Source organism: Colias philodice, chromosome 11 (genome assembly GCF_061535455.1).
Source record: "Colias philodice isolate Cphi_HAF_F1 chromosome 11, ilColPhil1 Martin Lab GWU primary, whole genome shotgun sequence".
Taxonomy (NCBI): Eukaryota; Metazoa; Arthropoda; class Insecta; order Lepidoptera; family Pieridae; genus Colias; species Colias philodice.
The window spans coordinates 4839898-4859290 of NC_143096.1; the positions used below are offsets into that span (position 1 = coordinate 4839898).

Here is a 19393-nt window from a genome sequence, read left to right on the forward strand (position 1 = left end):
AAATCAAGTGACCATTCTTATTTTGTTATTAATTAATAACAACGATTTTGTCTGCAAGTTCTACTGAAGAAAAAATAAGATTAATTAAAAAGTACTCTTACCATTTTGAAATTAAAGTGCATACTGCATAACTAATTATATAATACGTTCATTGAGGTTGCTTTTTATGAATTGTAATTATTTTTATAATAACCCAATGTCTTCCACAATATTGCCTATTCTTAGGCTAAAAATTAGAAGGACGTTACTTCAAAAACTTTTGTATTCAACTCAATCAAATCCAAACGAAAAATCTTTGGGAAAAGTTGTAAATGCAGCTATTATAGGAGCCCCTAATTCTGGAAAAAGTACACTTATAAATAAAATCTTGGAACGAAAGGTTTGTAATGTCGATGAACTCTTTAATTTAAATGGAATTATGCAAAAACATTAATGAATACATATTATACTTTATAGATTTGTCCTACTTCAAATAAAGTTCACACAACAACCAGACTCGCTAGAGCTATTTGTTATGAAAATGATACCCAAATTATATTTTTGGATACTCCTGGTGTAATAACTGATAAGGAACAAAACAGGTAACAGTGTGTTTGGTTTAATTTTTTGCTTATTGACTGGACTTTGATAATGTTAATGTATTTATTTAATATTTATAACATCCATTAATCTTAATACTAATATAAAGGCGAAAGTTTGTAAGTATGGATGTATGTATGTATAGATGTATGGATGTTTGTTACTCTTTCACGTAAAAACTACTGAACCGATTACAATGAAATTTAGCACACATATAGAGGGTAACTTGGATTAACACATAGGATAGGTTTTATCCCGGAAATCCCACGGGAACGGGAATTATGCGGGTTTTCCTTTGAAAACGCGGGCGAAGCCGCGGGCGGAAATCTAGTAATCTATGTATCAGACAGCTTAGCGCATGTTATTTATGTTAACTTATATAAAACACAATATTGTACAAAGGGAATATATTATTTTAGATATAAATTACCAGAATCCATGAGACAAGCTTGCAAGAAAAGTTTGAACTGCGCAGATGTTATAGGGGTTGTACATGATGTCTCAAACAGATGGACTAAAGATAGATTGCATACAACAGTACTGGAGCTATTGAATATGGTTACACACGTGCCAAGCTTCTTAATAATAAACAAGGTAACATGAATTACGATAGTAATATGATAAAAATCATTTAATTGTGTCATCATTATATGAATTAGAAATAATTTTATATAAATAATTTCAAATTCATATAATGATGAGTGAGAATTAATAAGTCATTCAGATTATTAAAAATATAATATGATTTTGGTGTCACAATTTATTGGTAATATTTATACTACTTTAGTAATAGTAGTATAAAGCGGAAGAGTTTGTTTGTTTGACAAGCTAATCTCAGGAAAAACTGGGCCAACTATTATAATTTTTCTGTTTTACATATTTTATGCTTTAATTATTTTATAATTTATTCATTTATGTGTAAATACCTGTACCTGAATATTTTTATACTAAAATTTACAGGTTGACAAACTGAAATCAAAGAAACAATTGTTAGATATTATAAGAAGCTTAACAAATGGCATTATTGCTGGTAATCCAATGCCCAAAGCTAATAAACATAAATCAAAAGAAGTGGAAAATGGATACAGTTATTTTTCTGATGTCTTCTTAGTATCAGCTTTGAATGGAGATGGCGTTAAGGATATCAAGGTATTTCTATTTTTTATTTAATTATATAATCTCTATTAAAATCAAGTTTTTTCAGAAATTAAAACCGGAGACCCTAATTATTTTATAAATCGGAAAATGACTATAGAAAGTAACTCCATTTTGATTTTGTTACCCATATTTATTAGACTACAAGCCCGCATATGAAAAAAATATGGGTCAAATGAACCACCAGGGGTCATATCTAGAACGAAAGAAGAGCAAAAAATAATAAGATTCATCACTATGCCGTCACTTGTAAGCTGTCCAACTGAGTGCAGATGAGAATTGAAAAGTACAGGTAGACTCGGTAAATTTTGGTCATATATTTTTGTATGGCATTCTTAACCATCGATAGATCCATTAAAAATAATAAGAAACCGCTCAGTGCCGTACAAAAATGTTGGTCCACCAAGTCGGAATTTTAATTTAATTTCCGAGAGTTACCGGGGGTAAATTTGGTCATTTGACCATGTACGGCATCTGTGTCATACTATTGCTATACTGCTTTTAATCCATTATTCCGCAACGCCGTACAAAAATCATGGGGACAAGGGGAAAAAATCGAGAGTTGCAATCCCCTCTCTTTCCCCACTCCAGGGGGTGATTTGACTAAGTACGGCTTCGGTTCCAAAACATTATCTAGCACTCAAAAGTACTATTAAAAGCAATGCCGTCAAAAAATAATTGTTCTTTTAAATGTATACCAATAATCATCTTAATTTCATCGAATTCTTGATATAAAGAGCTGTAAGGTCATTTGACCTTGTACGGGAACTTTTTTTTTAACATGATATTGTAAAATTCAATTGTTGTATAGTATTGCCGTTCAAAAGAAACCGTTCTAAAAAAAGTTATAGAGAAATGCAAAACCAGAAATTTTGTTAAAGTTTAAACATCGTAGATTAATGAAATATAATAGTTTTCTACACTTTATTCGTTGTTTTAAATAGTATTAACATAGATAAATTAGGAAAAAACGATGCCGTACATTTTTGTGCAGACCACATCTTTTAGGCTGATGAAAGCGACGAAAGCTACAATTTTAAGGGTGCTTTATGGCCATTTGATACAGTACGGCATTAACATATTTTTACCCAACTACGGCAAAGCAAAAGGAGGGTTATGGTTTTGACAGGTCATGTATGTATGTTCATCTATTCCCTCGTAACTTCTAAACTACTTATCAGAATTCGACAAATAACATATCATTAGAAGCATCTGAATTGTTCACTGGATAACCAGCGACCAGCTAGCTAAAGGCTATATGGGGTTTCACAAAATCTAATGTGGCGCCCTCTAGCGGACAAAACATACAGAGTAAAAAAATAAAGTTAAGATAAATATGCCGTGTTTGGTATCATTTGAAAGCGCTTTACTTGTACATTTTGAATGTGTATATAATACTAGCATTTGCTTGTGACTTTACCCGTATTCATGGGCTGATTGCATATAATTCACATCTTTTCGTTCATAGCTTTTTTATTAGTTCATCAATTTAACGAAGTCCATTCCACTTGACTCCGACTTTCCAAGGTGATAATTAACCACCTCGAGCTTCTTAATATTAATGTATATTTATATTTTATTTTCAAAATATAAGGCAAACATTTCGTTATATGGATTTTTTCTTTTTCAGATTTTTCCCCTTTGAACCAACGAAAATGTACGGCACATGAAAAAATATTATCTATGCATAAAATACTTTAAAAATAAATTTATTTCGTGTTGTGTCAAATGACCCCCTGGAGTGGGGAAAGAGAGGGGATTACAACTCGCGATTTTTTCCCCTTGTCTCCATGATTTTTGTACGGCGTTGCGGAATAATTGATTAAAAGCAGTATAGCAATAGTATGACACAGATGCCGTACATGGTCAAATGACCAAATTTACCCCCGGTAACTCTCGGAAATTAAATTAAAATTCCGACTTGGTGGACCAACATTTTTGTACGGCACTGAGCGGTTTCTTATTATTTTTAATGGATCTATCGATGGTTAAGAATGCCGTACAAAAATATATGACCAAAATTTACCGAGTCTACCTGTACTTTTCAATTCTCATCTGCACTCAGTTGGACAGCTTACAAGTGACGGCATAGTGATGAATCTTATTATTTTTTGCTCTTCTTTCGTACTAGATATGTCCCGTGGTGGTTCATTTGACCCATATTTTTTTCATATGTGGGCTTGTAGTCTATATTGTTTTGACGTCCTTAAAAGTACCGTGTTTACTGAAGATAAAACTTCTTCAAATATATAAAAAAATCAATGCAAAACTCTTCTGCTCAACTTAATGCAAAAAAAACATACAGATTACAGAGTAGGTCTTAAAAAACTTTCAAAACTGAGAACTTGGTGCTTATGTTATTTTATGTTGACATATCTGCAATGCTTCTTTAATAAAATGACACTGCCTATTTATACGCACGAATTTTAATTCCATTATTGCTTTTCCAGGATTATCTTATGACCAATTCCAAAGTCCGCGCTCTGCAGTACTCTCCTGAGGAATGGACGGACCACTCGCCCGAAACTCTCATAGAAGATGCAACTAGAGCTAAATTTTTAGACTTTCTATCACAAGAAATGCCTTATAAACTAGAGATTAAGCTTGAATATTATGATTTTAATGAAATGGAGGATAGAATCATTTGTTCAGTATCTGTTGCGTGTCCTACAGAAAGATTAGTCAAACTTATTGCGGGCGCAGGAGGGGGTCGCTTGCACCAAATAAAGTCTTCGTTAAGAAGCGATCTAGTTGATATGCTACAGAAACCTGTCACATTAGATATTAATTTAATTGTTAAAAACAAATCGAGCATTCAAGATGTACAATAATATATGAATAATATAATAACAAATTATAACTAAATATATCAGCGTTTTATTTAAAAATATTGAAACCAAAGGCGTTCTTTGATTAGTTTCAAAAGTTAACACTTTTATAGGAAAGACTTTTCATTTTTTATCACTTAATTTTCATTAGAGCGAGCGCGCACGAGCAACTTTGTCTCCGCAACTATTTTGTCTCTCCCATCAATTTGTATGGGGAGTTGCGTCGCTACGTGCGCGCACTTTCATACTAGCCCATAGGTGGGAGAGACAAAATAGTTGCGGAGACAAAATAGTTGCGGCGACAAAGTTGCTCGTGCGCGCTCGCTCTTAGGTGAATAAACTTTATTTTTACTAAACTTTTTTAACTGTATATTATCATACCTACTATATGTTGAGTTTTATCTTCCATAAAATTATATCTTATGAAAAACGCAAAAAATTCTGGTAAACGGTCTTACTCTTACCTACCTTGATCCTTGAATAAAGGTAATTCAAACGGAAAATCGCTTTACCGATAACATAAACTCTTGGATACAAGAGAAACGAAACAGATACTAACCTATGACTAACCTACCAATTTTCAGTATTGGTGCTTGGTAGTGTATAGCGGTATATTAAAATTTAAAATATAGTAGGTATAACATGAATGATTTTAGAATATTATTAGCTGTCCCGGCAAACGTTCTGCCTTCTTTTCGTTTTGGCCGATTCTCAGATATAACCAATAGGTAGGCAGTACCTACACAGAATTTCATGAGAATCGGCCCAGCCGTTTCGGAGGAGTTATGGTAACTAACATTGTGACATGTGAATAATTCACATGTCACAATGTCATATAGAATTATTCTATATAGGTATATTAGACTAGAATTTTATATCTATACTAATACTAGCTTTCCGCCCGCGGCTTCGCCCGCGTTTTCAAAGAAAAACCCGTTCCCGTAGGATTTCCGGGATAAAACCTATCCTATGTCCTTTCTCGGGTATCAAAATATCTCTATACCAAATTTCATGCAAATTGGTTCAGAAGTTAAGGCGTGATTGAGTAACAGACAGATAGACAGAGTTACTTTCGCATTTATAATAACTACTAGTGGTCCGCCCCGGCTTCGCCCGTGGTACATATTTCGCAATAAAAGATAGCCTATGTCCTTTCTCGGGTATCAAAATATCTCTATACCAAATTTCATGCAAATTGGTTCAGTAGTTTAGGCGTGATTGAGTAACAGACAGACAGACAGAGTTACTTTCGCATTTATAATATTAGTAAGGATTAAGTATGGATTATAAAGCTGAAGAGTTTGTTTGTTTGTTTGAACGCGCTAATCTCGGGAACTACTGGTCCGATTTGAAAAATTCTTTCGGTGTTAGATAGCTCATTTATCGAGGAGGGCTATAGGCTGATAGGCTATAGAATGATATATATGTATATCATTACGTTACGATACGACCAAGGAGGACCAGGAGTGCAGCTACGGGGGTGAAACCGCGCGGAGCAGCTAGTATTACATATACTTACACGACTTTTTATTTTGTACGAAATAAAAGACACTTTATTTATTCTGAATAATATATATTGTGCGATTTTGATTTATACTGGATAATTGGGCACACACCAACTTTATGAAGCTTTTGTATGAATAATCTAGAGCTCTTAAAACATTAAAGTAGGATAAGATCGGAGGTTTTTACGTAAGTATAGGTATGTTAAGTATCCACAGTTTCAGTAGCAATCTTTATTTTCACTACTGCCAGCCATGAATCTTAAAGATAAGCGTTTTAATGGAAATAACAGCTCGACGGAGAACATTATGGTCATACACGAACTATCGCCAGGCCATAACCGTCAAACGAAACGATTCTGCATAATCATAAACGTGACGTCCAAAATGTATTTTTATAAAAATGTTCTCGTTTGATATACATTTATATCGAGAAAGAAAACACCGAATGCGTTTTTTATTGCCAAAGTTTTGATAGTTTCTTGAAGGTTTCTTGATACTTTACTTTTAACGTAGATTTTATGGGAGGCATTGGAGTTACCTGTGTAGTAGGTACAGGTACTTAATTCCATCCATTTGCTGAAGAGACACTAGGAAATTTCAAATTAGGTTCAGTACAAATTACTATATCTAACATTCCGAATGTAATGACATTTTTTTATAGTTTGTATAGAAATAGGTGGAAGATGTGTAGCGTAGTTACCTAGGTAATTTCGTTTTATTTATTTTTTATAAATACATATATCGTAGACACTTTACAAATATTTTGAACAAACCTAAAAGGATGGTAGAGTAAACAATGTCGAATCAACACAATTTATCTGAAGGGAAATCTCTACGATGTAAGGCAAATATGTCTTGTACAAGACTAGCGAGGGTGATTCACTGGGCTAGAAAATGTTAGTTGATTTTTGAATTTCACGGTTCAATGCCCATAAAACATGGGGACGCAACTAAATGTTTAAAAGGTTTCGTATAGGTAATACATATCTTTATACCAAATATCCTACCACAAATCACGTATATTTTATAATAGGTAGGTATATTGAAGTTTAGTAATAGGTATATTTACAATAAAATTAGAATTCTTACTAGCTACCTAATTATAAATAAAGAGTAGGAATATTATGTTGTATTATTGCACAAAAGTTTAAAAATTATGATTAAAACTTGGAGTATTGTAGTCGTGTATTACCCAACTTTGAAATTCAATTACATACAGCTGGTTATCGAGAATCGCTTTACGAGACCGGAGACCCTATTTCCAATAGGTACTTTCAATTCCATATATTTGAAGTTTCTCTTTCGTTCGTTTTTCATGCCTATTAATTATAATTGGTTGTTAATCAGCCGAATAATTAAATACCATTTTATACTTATTAAAAAAAAAGTATATACGTAATATAATGTGATTATTGATAGATGCACGTCCATGAGTCCGAATATACATACTTATTATTATTCAAAAGCGAAATATTTAAACTTAAAATAACAACTCAGTGAGATACCTATTTCATTTTTAAGAAATTTACGCAATGGGCACTTCTTGACCACTGGCAAATATTCTAAAGATTGGGGCAGGAAAGCCTAAATTGAAGTGAAGTTTTCTCATTAATTTGATTACGTCGATCCCAGGGCCCGACCCGTGTCACAAGTTACTTCATTAGTTACGCAACTTGCTGAAAGTAATCCTAGGGAATTACGTTTTGTAAGACACGAATTACCTAAATTATTGTTACGCTTTCACAAATTTTTGTTCCTTAATTCAATTATGTTTTTTCAGGAATTCACTTAAAAACTTCAAATACAAGAATGTTACATCAATTAAATGCTATAATGAGCACGAATGTTCCGTTGTGCTTCGTGTTACATTTAATCTGTGTAATCTTTCTTCCTTGTTAAACATTAATCCTTACTGAAACTTAAACCATGAACAATAAAAGTTAGAGAAAACTTAGTCTTCTTATAAAAATAGTACTTATGTAACTACTATTATCACCAAAATGTATTTCATAGATCTTATAATATATACATACCTATAGTTTCATCATACGATATAATTAAATTTGCTTTCATAAATTTCATAACATAGGTACATATTACCGTACAATACCATAGCTATGTAGTATAAGTTTAAATGTATCTCATCGTTAGCTTGCATTTCCTATCCCGAATGTGTAGATACGTACAGAACGAATGATACACGGCATGACATTCGAGAGCTACCAAAACACGTAGTGGTTGTGATATGCAAATAAGACGAATCATAAAATTAGAATTTAAAATCAAAGCTCAGTTTCAGAGGTGTTTTTGTGTCACCGAGAGCGAGGTTTCGGGCCATAGCGCGCATAACTTATACCGAATATTTATGTTAGCTATGCCACTAACAGCCTTGCAATATTTTCTCTCAAGGCGTTGCATGTACTTTTTAATATTTTATACACACTTATTGGAAACTGAAATTACGCAATTTGAAAGTGCAAGTTATGGAGAGCGTATTGAACATCGTAAGTTCTCGTAATGTTTAAATTTTGGAAACATTTGCAACAAAACAAGGAACACTACTAATGAATTAAGATAATAATTCCTATCGTAGTGAAAGATATAATTCCTTAGTCCTTACGGACAGGTATTTTGGGAAATATAAATTAATTTTGATGCAAGCTTTCAAAAGAGCTCAGGAAGTGGAGATATAGTTAAATGTGGAAGTTAACGTTGAACGGGCTTATAGTATTAAAGCCAAAAAGCAGTGTCGTTGGCGACAAGCAACTTAATTAACTGTACATAAATACGGGAGACTAAAAGCAGTGACGTTGTTTGCCGGGGTGGTTATGATATCAATATTCTCATATCGGTTATGCTCAGGTTTCACTTATAAAAACTAGGTTAATCAAATAATTATAAATTATTAATTTGTATCAAAGCAAGGCTTGTGTAAAAGTTGTTTAAGACCGGCTAATTCTTCATAAAGTTTTCATGATTGATGAGGTTTTCAGATGTACGTATTATTCAACGTTGTTTATTTTGTTTAAGATTTAATCTGAATGTTTACGACAAATGCACGACTTTATCTAGTATCAAGCAACGTGTGAAAATGTCATGTTTACACAAATACGATAGAGAAAGCTTTCCCAACTGATTCCAGAGTCGACGAGTTATTTTATACCGGATTGTGCATGTAGTACTTAACAATAATATTGTTTGTGTACCGTTCGTTCAAGTAAATTATATTCTCAATAAACACTGCCAATAAACGTTGTAGGTAAGTTGTAGAACGTTGTTATAATGATTAATTATCAATTATGTAAATGGTGAAGGAAAATTACCTACCTACGTTCGTAGGTAACTTCAGAGTAATAGAGATGGTGGGTAGTTAATCTATTTATATGAGTATAATTAAATTGAGTATAGAGAATAGGTTTATATTTAGTTAAATTTGAGAAACATAGATATGATGTCAGTTAATAATAATAATAATTGATACTCAAAATAAAAAGGTTCCGGTGAATACTTAGTATTGTGAAAATTGAAGCATAGGGGAGGCCGGGGTTCGACGTTCCGATTTTGGAGTCGGAGGCAATATAAATGTAATAGAAATGTTTAAAATCAACGATTCCTATATAAAATGGTGCATAATTTATCCTTGTTTCAAATTGTAAACTTAAGTTCTTTGAAATAAGCATATATTATTGCTCAGGATATTTTTTCTGCAAAAAGTCGACAAGGAACAACTCGCCCCACAAAGGGGCTGGTTGTTCCTCAGCTGAGGTAAGTTGTTCCGCTTATCAACTCCAGTCCCTAATGATGTAGTATTAGTTGTAAAGGTATTATATAAAATAAATTAGGTGTATAATTGAATATTTATTAGAGTTTTATTTAGAAAAGTACAAAATCTTAATGTTTTTTACAAACTTTTCAACAAAATAAAAAAATGTAATGAACATAACTGCAAACATACAATAATAACAAGTGTAGTTCAACCTAATTAATAGATTTTAGAACAATAAACATTTTTAATATTACTCAATCAACTTTGACAAACGTTTGCTTGTCAAAAAAAAAACAAAATTATTTATTTTAATGAAAACACAAAAAATAACAAATTTTAACATTTCGAGTTATAGTTTCTTAATTCAGTCTTATAGCAATGACTTTACTGAGATCAATAATCTAAACTTATAACCTACTCTGGAAAAACAGATCCATTTCAGTTACTTAAAAAAATATTCAGAGTCGTCGTGAGAATTACAATTTTGACAAACATAAGAATGAATATCTTCAGATTTCAGGCATTTTGAATGAGCCCAATTCTTACACATGACGCATTCAATCCATTGTTCACCTGGTCGTAAGTTGGAATATAAATTGCAATATATTAGATAATACCATTCCATGGTCTCTTGTCTCTTCTTCACTATCACTTCCATGATTATCTTCTTGCAGTAGTTTCCTTTTCACATTTTCTTTAACATTTGCGGATTTACTTGCCACTTTATAATTTCGCTTGTTTTTACCAGTTACTTTATTATTTCTGACTCTTTTTTCAACTTCCTTCGTCTTTATTTTACAATTGCTCTTTACTTTTCTTGCCTTTTCTTCAGCCAAAGCATTCTTTTCAGGCGTATCTGTCAGTATTGCTGATTTTCTTATTCGTCGCTTAGTTGTTACACACGACCTTGGCGGTGCTTTTGGTAAAGGTTTAATTGCTTCAGGCTCAAAAGCTCAAATGAAACCTTGCCCCGTTCGGTTTTTCGTTTATAGTTTCTCATCCTAAAACAAAGTTTTAATTTTATTATTAACTTGTTCGTTACGGGGCAGGTTGTTCCGCGGAACAACTAGCCCCCCAGTAGAGGAACTTGGAACCCCAAATTCCATTTTCTAAAGTAACATCCAATTATGATAGAATACGTTTTAAAAAGCCAAAAACGATATTAAAAAGTTAATCACTATAGTTTGCTCGACAGATAATAGCAAGTAACACACAAATAGCTAGAAAATTGATTGAAATAGACCAAAAAGTATGATGACGAAAAAATTTACTTACGTAATGTTTGAGTGTCACCAATCGACTACCACGCTAACACGCGGGCAGACCGTCACTAAAATGACTGACGCAAATGCGCGATGATATGACATTTCGCGATGCACTTCACACTTATTCCTATCTCTTTTCTTGGCGGAGCTATTTCAATCGGAACAACCTACCCCCGGCACTTTGAACCCCGGCCTCCCCTACCTACTATAATTTCTATGCCTGCTTCTGAAGCTACGAGTATATGTATATCTGATCCTACGTACATAATATACCTAGTATTTAATGTGTGTGAAGTGAATATTTTCATGATTAGTGTGTATCTACGTGTGTATCTTGGTCACACTACAACACAGCTGATGTATTTGATTGTAAATTGCACATTCAAAATAAATTTTTATAATCTAGATCTAGAATTACAATAGTTAAAATATTCTCAAGATTCAAGAATAACATAAATTAAGACTTCAAAGTTATATCTTAATAACAGCTCTACAAAGTATACCACCAGTTTAATATACATTTTAACTACTCTATTCAAAGACAAACAGTGTGATGAAGACGTTTTAAAGATAAAGCCGGTAATATTCTCTTACATAATAAGTACACAAACCTTTTCGACAAGAACGCGGGAAAAGTTTCCAAGTATTTTAACCTGAGTTATTCTGCGGCACGGACTAGATCGGGCCAAGCTTAGGTTCACCATCAATGATTGTTTGTTTTTAAGTTGCCATCATATAAATTAGATTGACGCGCTGAAATTCAAATTTAGTTTGATTTATACTCTGTAACTTTATATATGTAATGTAGATGTCGATTTATAAAACTGCTTATCCGCATTCAATCTATAAGTACGGACAATATTGTATTATTTGGTTTCAATAATCGTATCTGATTAGAATCAAATCTAATCTTTATATTTTATTTTTGATAAAAAAAATATAAATTTTACACAATAATGGCTACAAAGCAAGCTCATTGCTAGAAAAAAATATGATGAGATAACTAAAAACTAATTATTATTTCAGCTGCGTTTGATGACATTTTTCGAGCATCTCAAATACACGTCTTTATTTGTGACTTGAGCTACTCTTGCTATCACCGTGAATCACATGAAAATTGGTCCAGTAATTTCAGAGATTAGCCGAAATCAAACAGAAGTAACCATAATCAACTAATCCTTTTTTCCAAGCGTCAACAGTGTTTATTAAGAAAAATTAATTGAAAAAAAGAAAACAACAACAGTAACGACTAGAATATATCACGACGCTAAAGTCCCTTAAACCCTGGCACTGTTTAATGGGTTTGTTATTCTTGTCGCCGTCACTTTGCGAGAAAGAAAGAGAGATTTAGGAAAAGGTAATAATTTATAGATTTAAAAAACACGTGCTCTTCGTTCAATAGCCGTGCTCTTTGCCAAATGCATTAGGTTTCAAAGCGTTCGATGTCTTTTATCTGTAAATTGTAAGACGGTAGCTAGATTTATAGTTCCATTTCAACTATTTGTATAATATTATCTGAATAGTTCGAATTAAGCTCTCGTAGACGTGAGAATTTTTAAAATCATAAGAACGATTCATACGTGATTTATAAATCTGTTCAACCACTGAAAATATTTATTTAATGTAAGAGAGAAATAACGTTCGTAGAATGAATTGGTGTGTGTGAAATAAGTAGTATTAAATCGGTTTTATATGCATTTATATTCTGTTTTAAACATATTTCTTGTATTCAGCAGGTATCGCTTATTTACATTTCAAAATAAACCGAAACATGTCCTCTTCTGTGAAAGCAACAAACGAAAAATATTTTAATTTCTTAAAGTTAAACACGAATAGATTATAATCACAGTAAAAATAAGCGTTAATAATATTAAAATAATTTGGAAAATCCAAAAGTGCACGCCTCATAATTTTTTTTTAATAAATATTTATTAATTATTATTTTTGTTTATTTAATAACAATTAAACCACATCGAATCAGACCCTGAAAAATGAAAGGGTTCTATTCCTGAGCATGTAACTCAAGCGTAAGAGAAAAAAAAAGACTCGATTAGTAAAGTATTTCGGTCGCTATCGTGTTAACAAGAAAAAGGATCCGCACATACAGACACACGGACGTCCAAGACAGAAAACTTTTTTAAACTGTTTTTTAAGTAGTTTAAATAACAAAAATGACATCAAAAATATCATGAACGTTAAAAATAGTGTTTTTTCTTAATATGTGTGTGTATGTATTATCTTACAAGTGCAATGTATGATACATAAAGACATTTTAAGTTTGAAAAATCAGATGTTTTGCGCGAAGTGACAGTAGTACCCACCTCAACGCTTCGCTTATGAGGCGTGCAATTATTGTACAAACATTATTTAACGTTATCTTTTTTTGTTTTAATTTTGAACCGTGTACCTACGTCAAGGAGATCTATAGATAGTACGGAACGTTTTATAAAAAAAAAATATATTCGTATAAAAATATCAAATATCCCACTAATTCGTGGCAATATTTAATGTAGTTGTCGTGACGGCATCAGCAGTCATGGCACGTTACGGGCGTTCTGCTGAAATCACTTCCAAGCCCCACTCCATCCCGACAGTGACGTATTGTTGAGCTTCTTTAACATTAATGTAATGGATTTTGCTTCATGTTATGGAATTTGCCGTATATTTCATCGCTGGGCTCACAGTTTCACATCGTATAGAGTTTTTATCACAATGTGCGACGATGAAAGGAGTAATTGCAGCGGGTGTTCGATTAATCTCATGTAGATTTCGAAATTGCTGTTGCCTATTTGCATTGGATGTGTTTGTGCTATTTCACTTAGATTGCGAGTGAAACAATTGTCCATTATTATGAAGCTTTTAATGGATCGACTATTGATACAACATGCGATTTGTATTATCAGCAATAGTATTTGAGTCAATTAGATAATTACGCAAAATTATTGTAATTGAATTCAAATATGTGTTGCTGATCAGGTGAAAATATTAATTCCTTATCTTTTAATTGTGGCGCTTTGCATCGATGCACTTCCTACAAAAATGATTATTTAATAACTTATGTTTACCGCATTGCAAATTAAATATCTATACTTATATATACTAGCTGAGCCATGCAACTTCGTCTACTCAAAAAAGGGATATTTTACATTGATGCTCCAACCCTATTGCTTGTAGTATGCAAACAATATATTATGACCTTCCTTGATAAACCGACTATTCAACACAAATATAATTTTTCAACTGGAACCAATAGTTCCTGAGTTTAGAGAGTTTTACCAAACATTTAAATTCTTTAACATTTCGTTCATGGCAGTTCCATTGTAAAATAGACACTAACCTACCTACCATACAAATAATAGTTTAAAAAAACTAAAAAACACGCTTTTAGTTCGGTTTTCTATAAAAAGCGTGTTTTTTATTTTTTTATAACTATTATTTATTTTATCAAATTAGTGTATTGTCATCGGTCCTCAATAAATCTACAAAGTTTGAACGAAATCTGGCCGTTTAAAGTGGGTCAAAATTGCGCCCAAAGAAGTCGGTTACAAACAAACATACAGGTGAAGTTAAAAAAAAGCGTGTAAAATAAAATATATCAATACTTTGAATTTAACTTAATTACGTATGAAATGTCCGTGTTTAGAAATGCATTATATCAATAGTCAATACGTAGGTATGAAAATGCTCTACATAACATTGCGCAGATAAAAACAAAGCCTTTAATTTAATTTATGTTCGGTTATTCCCATAGACATGTTCTTGATACATGTCTGTGGTTATTCTAATCTACACCATGGCTAACCATGGGCTCTTACCTGCCCATAGGTTCTCAACTCGTGGTAACAGTGCGCTCGATCATGTTTTGCTTAAATCTCGTCTGCCATGTAATACTGTTGTTATTAACTCCTCGGTTACAGATCATGCTGCAGTTTTGTTATGGACAGAAAAAATAAAAATTAATAAAACAAAGTCCGCAACTGTGACCAGGATAAATTATGACAATGTAGTGGATCAAATTAGAACTAACAATTTTAGCGATATTCTTCAGTTAACTGACGTAAATCTTGCCTCTGAAGCGCTGACTACATATTTGCAAACGGTTATTCAAAGCAATCTGATTTACAAAGTAATCTCTAGGAACTTTGTACCAAGGAAACCGTGGATTACTCCAGGCCTCTTGCGTTGCATACGAAATAGGGATAGAATGCATCTGAAACTGAAGAAACAACCTGGCAATCAATCCTTACATATCATCTACTGTCGCTATAGAAACTTCTGTTGCAATGTTCTAAAAAAAGTAAAGCAAGCATACGAGAAAGCGGAATTAAATAAATGCAAGAAGAACGACAAACAAACGTGGAAGCTTATTAAGGAATTTACTAACATGACATCTTCAAAAACTGACAACTTGGAACTCCTGAGGCATAATCAGACTATCGATGATATTAATGAATATTTTGTAAATGTAGGAAAAAATATGGCAGAAAATATTTTAAATGACCATATAAGAGTTAATGACCAAAATTCTATACATAACTACCAAGTACCCTGCGATTCTATGGGCTTAAGGGATACCGACATATATGAAATAACTGACATATTTTTTTTTTTTTTTTTTATTTTATAATGGCAAGAAGATATGACTATTTGCCAGTGTCAAGTAAAAGGTAGGGAATCCATACACGGGAAAATAGGATAGGACCACGATAGGAAAGGCAAGGTGATCAGAAGAGTTAGGAAAAATCAATACAAATTACATTATAATAATACATATTTTTTACATAAACTAAATAGATTAAATGGAAAATAATAAACCTTACAATTTGACGTTATTCTTAAATATAAAAATAGATATATTAATAAAATATTTTTTAGGATACATTAAAAGATATGACATACGAGTAGGAAGAGGAACATTTGAGGAAATTAATGAATTATAAAAGGAAGAATGATCGTATAAAGAGCAAGAGAAAAATATATGGTCTATATTTCCCTCACTCTCTCCACACTCGCAAACTTCAGTATTTAATACGCCAATTCTGGCTAGATGGCTAGGAATACACATATGTCCAATTCTCATGCGACTTATTGTAGATACAACTAATTTATTTGCTTCAACACCAACAAACCAAGGCTTTATTGGTATTGTCGGTTGAATTTTATAATAATTCCTTCCCTTACACTGCCCAGTATCTGCCCAGACCGTATTCCACGCTTCAAAGAGATATCGCTTCGGTAATGTCATAAGATCATGAGGGTAATTAATGTATGGATACATATCTCCACATTGCACCGCATCCTTTGCCAAACTGTCAGCCCTATCGTTTCCTTGGATTCCACAATGACTTGGGATCCAGGCAAAAGTCACCGAGTATCCCAGGTTAATGCATTCAGCTAACTTATTTCTGATTTCAAAAATAACAGGGTAAAATGGTTTATTATAGAAAGGATATTTATCTAAGCATTGCAGAGAACTCATTGAATCAGTAAAAATTACAGATTTATGTAGCTTCATTAATATTATATATTCTATTGCTTTTAGTAGGCCAAAGCATTCCCCAGTGAAGACTGAAGACTCCGGCGGTAACTTGATCTTTTGTGTAATCTTAAATTGAACGTGTAATATACCAACTCCAACACAACTATCAGTCGAGGTTTTAGATGCATCCGTAAAAATATGATGCCAATTGCGCCACTCCCTATCGACATTAAACCTAAAGTTTGCATTTGAATTCATATCATTCTTATTGATTCCTATATTGTACCGTATAATTGGTTTGATCAAAAGGCACTTGAAATTATATGCATACAGAGGTAAAACTGGGGACTGAAAAATACTAGATGACATTGAAATGAGTTTTCGGTAACTTATAATTAAACAAGGTAATGATTTATTATTCCAGAAAGAAGATGTACGTATCCGATCGTTTAAAATTTTCAACTTGTTTATTAATGGATGGTTGGTGAATTGTATTATACGAAATAAAAATCTATCAGATAAATATTGCCTTCTGATCTTCAGTGGGGGATCTCCACATTCAACCTGAAGGGCATTAATAGGGCTCGATTTCATTGCACCTAACACAATGCGCAGCGCTTTAGCTTGGATTTGATCTAATTTCTTAAGTGCCGTTACGTTACCGCTTTCTAACAAAAACGTTCCATAATCTAGAATACTGCGAATCAAAGCATTATACACCAATTTCATGCAAAAAGGGTGGGCACCCCACCAAACTCCGGAAAGACACCTCAACAAATTAAGTATACTTTCACATTTTGAGCATATGTACTCAACGTGAAAGGTACCAGACATTTTGCTATCTAAGACCACGCCTAAAAATTTTGTATGATTTTGGAGTGGGATCCGTTTCCCATCAAAACTAATATCAACCCTAGGAACTATTCGCGATCTCGTAAAAATCAGAGCGACGCTTTTGTCAACAGAAACATCCAATCCATTTTTATCTAGCCAGCCCTTAAGCTCGATGAGACCTTTATTTAAAAAATTACAAGCTGAATCTAAACTAGAATCTATAGTGTATAATACAAGATCATCAGCATACTGAAGGGTGTTAATTCTATTATTAAACGAATCAGCTAAATCATGTGTATAAATATTATATAATAGAGGACTTAAGACCGACCCTTGAGGAAGACCCTTACTCATGGTACGCTGAAAATGGACTGATTCATCAATATTCAAAACAATATATCTCTCTTCTAATAAACATATGATTAAATTAATCAAAACGTCAGGAATTCCAAGTCTGAAAAGTTTCTGCTGTAGGATTGTGATAACCACATTGTCATATGCTGAGCGAATATCAACAAACGCAGCAACAACATGTTGATTATCCGAAAAAGCAATATTAATATCAGAAGTCAGTATGGAGATGTTATCAATGGCGCTTTTCGCCTTACGAAATCCGTATTGGCTATTTGATAAAAAATTATAGTGTTCTAAATACCACTCCAGTCGATTTTTGATTAAATGCTCTGAAATTTTGCAAAGGACAGATGATAAAGCCACTGGTCTATATGATGATACGTCACTTGAAGATTTATTGGGCTTTAAAATAGGAATAATTTCTTGTAATTTCCAGGATCGCGGAATGTTCCCAGAACTCATAATTAAATTTATGAGGTCCAGATAATATTTTAGACCAATTTCTGACAGGTGAGATAAAAAGGAATATGGAATCCCGTCCATACCCGGCGCGGAATCTTTAACACATGAAAGAACTCCTTTAAGTTCCTCTAAAACAAACGGAGATACTATTAAAGAGCTATAATCGTGGTCTGTAGGGGAGATAATAGGTAATGTTTTCCCAATGTACTCTGGCGCTGTAGATGGAGCTAAATTATCCATAAATTTGTGAGCTAATTCCTCAGAAATGACGGATGTTTGTTCCCTGAAAGCAGATCGGAAACGCCTGATGTTTTTCCACACTTCACTTGAACAAGTATCTGGTGATAATGACGAACAAAAAGATTTCCAACCTTCTTGTTTTTTCTTTTTGAGAAGTGATCGGGTAAAGTTAATATTTTGAGAGAGGTTTTCAAAATTAACATCAGACATGTCATTTTCATATATTCTTTCCATACGCTTCCTTTCTTTAACTGCATCACTACATTCTTTATCCCACCACGGTGGGGTAGGAACTTTAAAACTTTTAGCAGATTTATGCCGGAAAGTTTCATCAGCAGCTTCAATCAATATTTTCGCTAAATATTCAGAACAAATCTCTTCATTACCTGCCTGACTTTCAGGTAGATCTTTAATACGTAGATCAACCTTTTCTTTAAATTTATCCCAATTAGCATTGTTCAATATGTACTTCAACCGTGGCTTTCTTGTTGTGTTATTAGTATTTCCTATGGGAACTGACATTAATAGCGGGAAGTGATCACTGCCGAATGAAGATGACAAGGGACGCCATGATATGGATGATGCTAAACCTGGCGAACAAAGAGAAAGATCTACCGCACTCAGATTTTCATTCGCTCGCGTACGTCGCGTTGGTTCACCTGTGTTAAGTATACATAAATTATGCATGTCCATAATATCTAAAAGTTGCTCACCACTACTAGTAGTAATACTACTTCCCCAATATTGGTGATGGGAATTGAAATCACCAAGCAACAATAAAGGTGTAGAAATTGATCTCATTAAATTTTGTAAATAATTAAACGTTGATGCTGAATTATACGATATATATATTGAAATGATTGAAATATTATTTTTTAAGCTAATGCCAACACTATTTACATATTTATTATTGTGCGCTGGTAATA

The 19393-nt window shown here is 32.9% G+C and overlaps 1 protein-coding gene and 1 long non-coding RNA gene across 2 annotated transcripts; one reads left to right on the plus strand and one right to left on the minus strand.

Annotated features, from left to right (window-relative positions):
- On the plus strand, positions 1-4595 carry LOC149484545 (GTPase Era, mitochondrial-like). The gene is made up of 5 exons (XM_089700736.1): positions 1-379; positions 457-581; positions 999-1173; positions 1540-1728; positions 4185-4595. The coding sequence occupies exons 1-5, from the start codon at positions 167-169 to the stop codon at positions 4563-4565; spliced, it is 1083 nt and encodes a 360-aa protein (XP_089556862.1). The 5' UTR covers positions 1-166; the 3' UTR covers positions 4566-4595.
- A 5322-nt stretch (positions 4596-9917) lies between these two features.
- On the minus strand, positions 9918-11309 carry LOC149484546 (uncharacterized). Its single transcript, XR_016316239.1, has 2 exons — positions 11109-11309; positions 9918-10834 (listed from the first exon to the last, which is right to left on the minus strand). It is a non-coding gene; the product is annotated as an uncharacterized LOC149484546 (long non-coding RNA).
- Between the last annotated feature and the right edge of the window lie 8084 nt (positions 11310-19393).

Bases quoted from the DNA above. Each gene is read 5' to 3' on its own strand.
- LOC149484545 (XM_089700736.1), top strand. From the start codon at position 167: ATGAATTGTAATTATTTTTATAATAACCCAATGTCTTCCACAATATTG. The intron at 380-456 runs GTTTGTAATGTC...TATACTTTATAG, and splicing joins ATAAAATCTTGGAACGAAAG to ATTTGTCCTACTTCAAATAA. The intron at 582-998 runs GTAACAGTGTGT...ATATTATTTTAG, and splicing joins ACTGATAAGGAACAAAACAG to ATATAAATTACCAGAATCCA.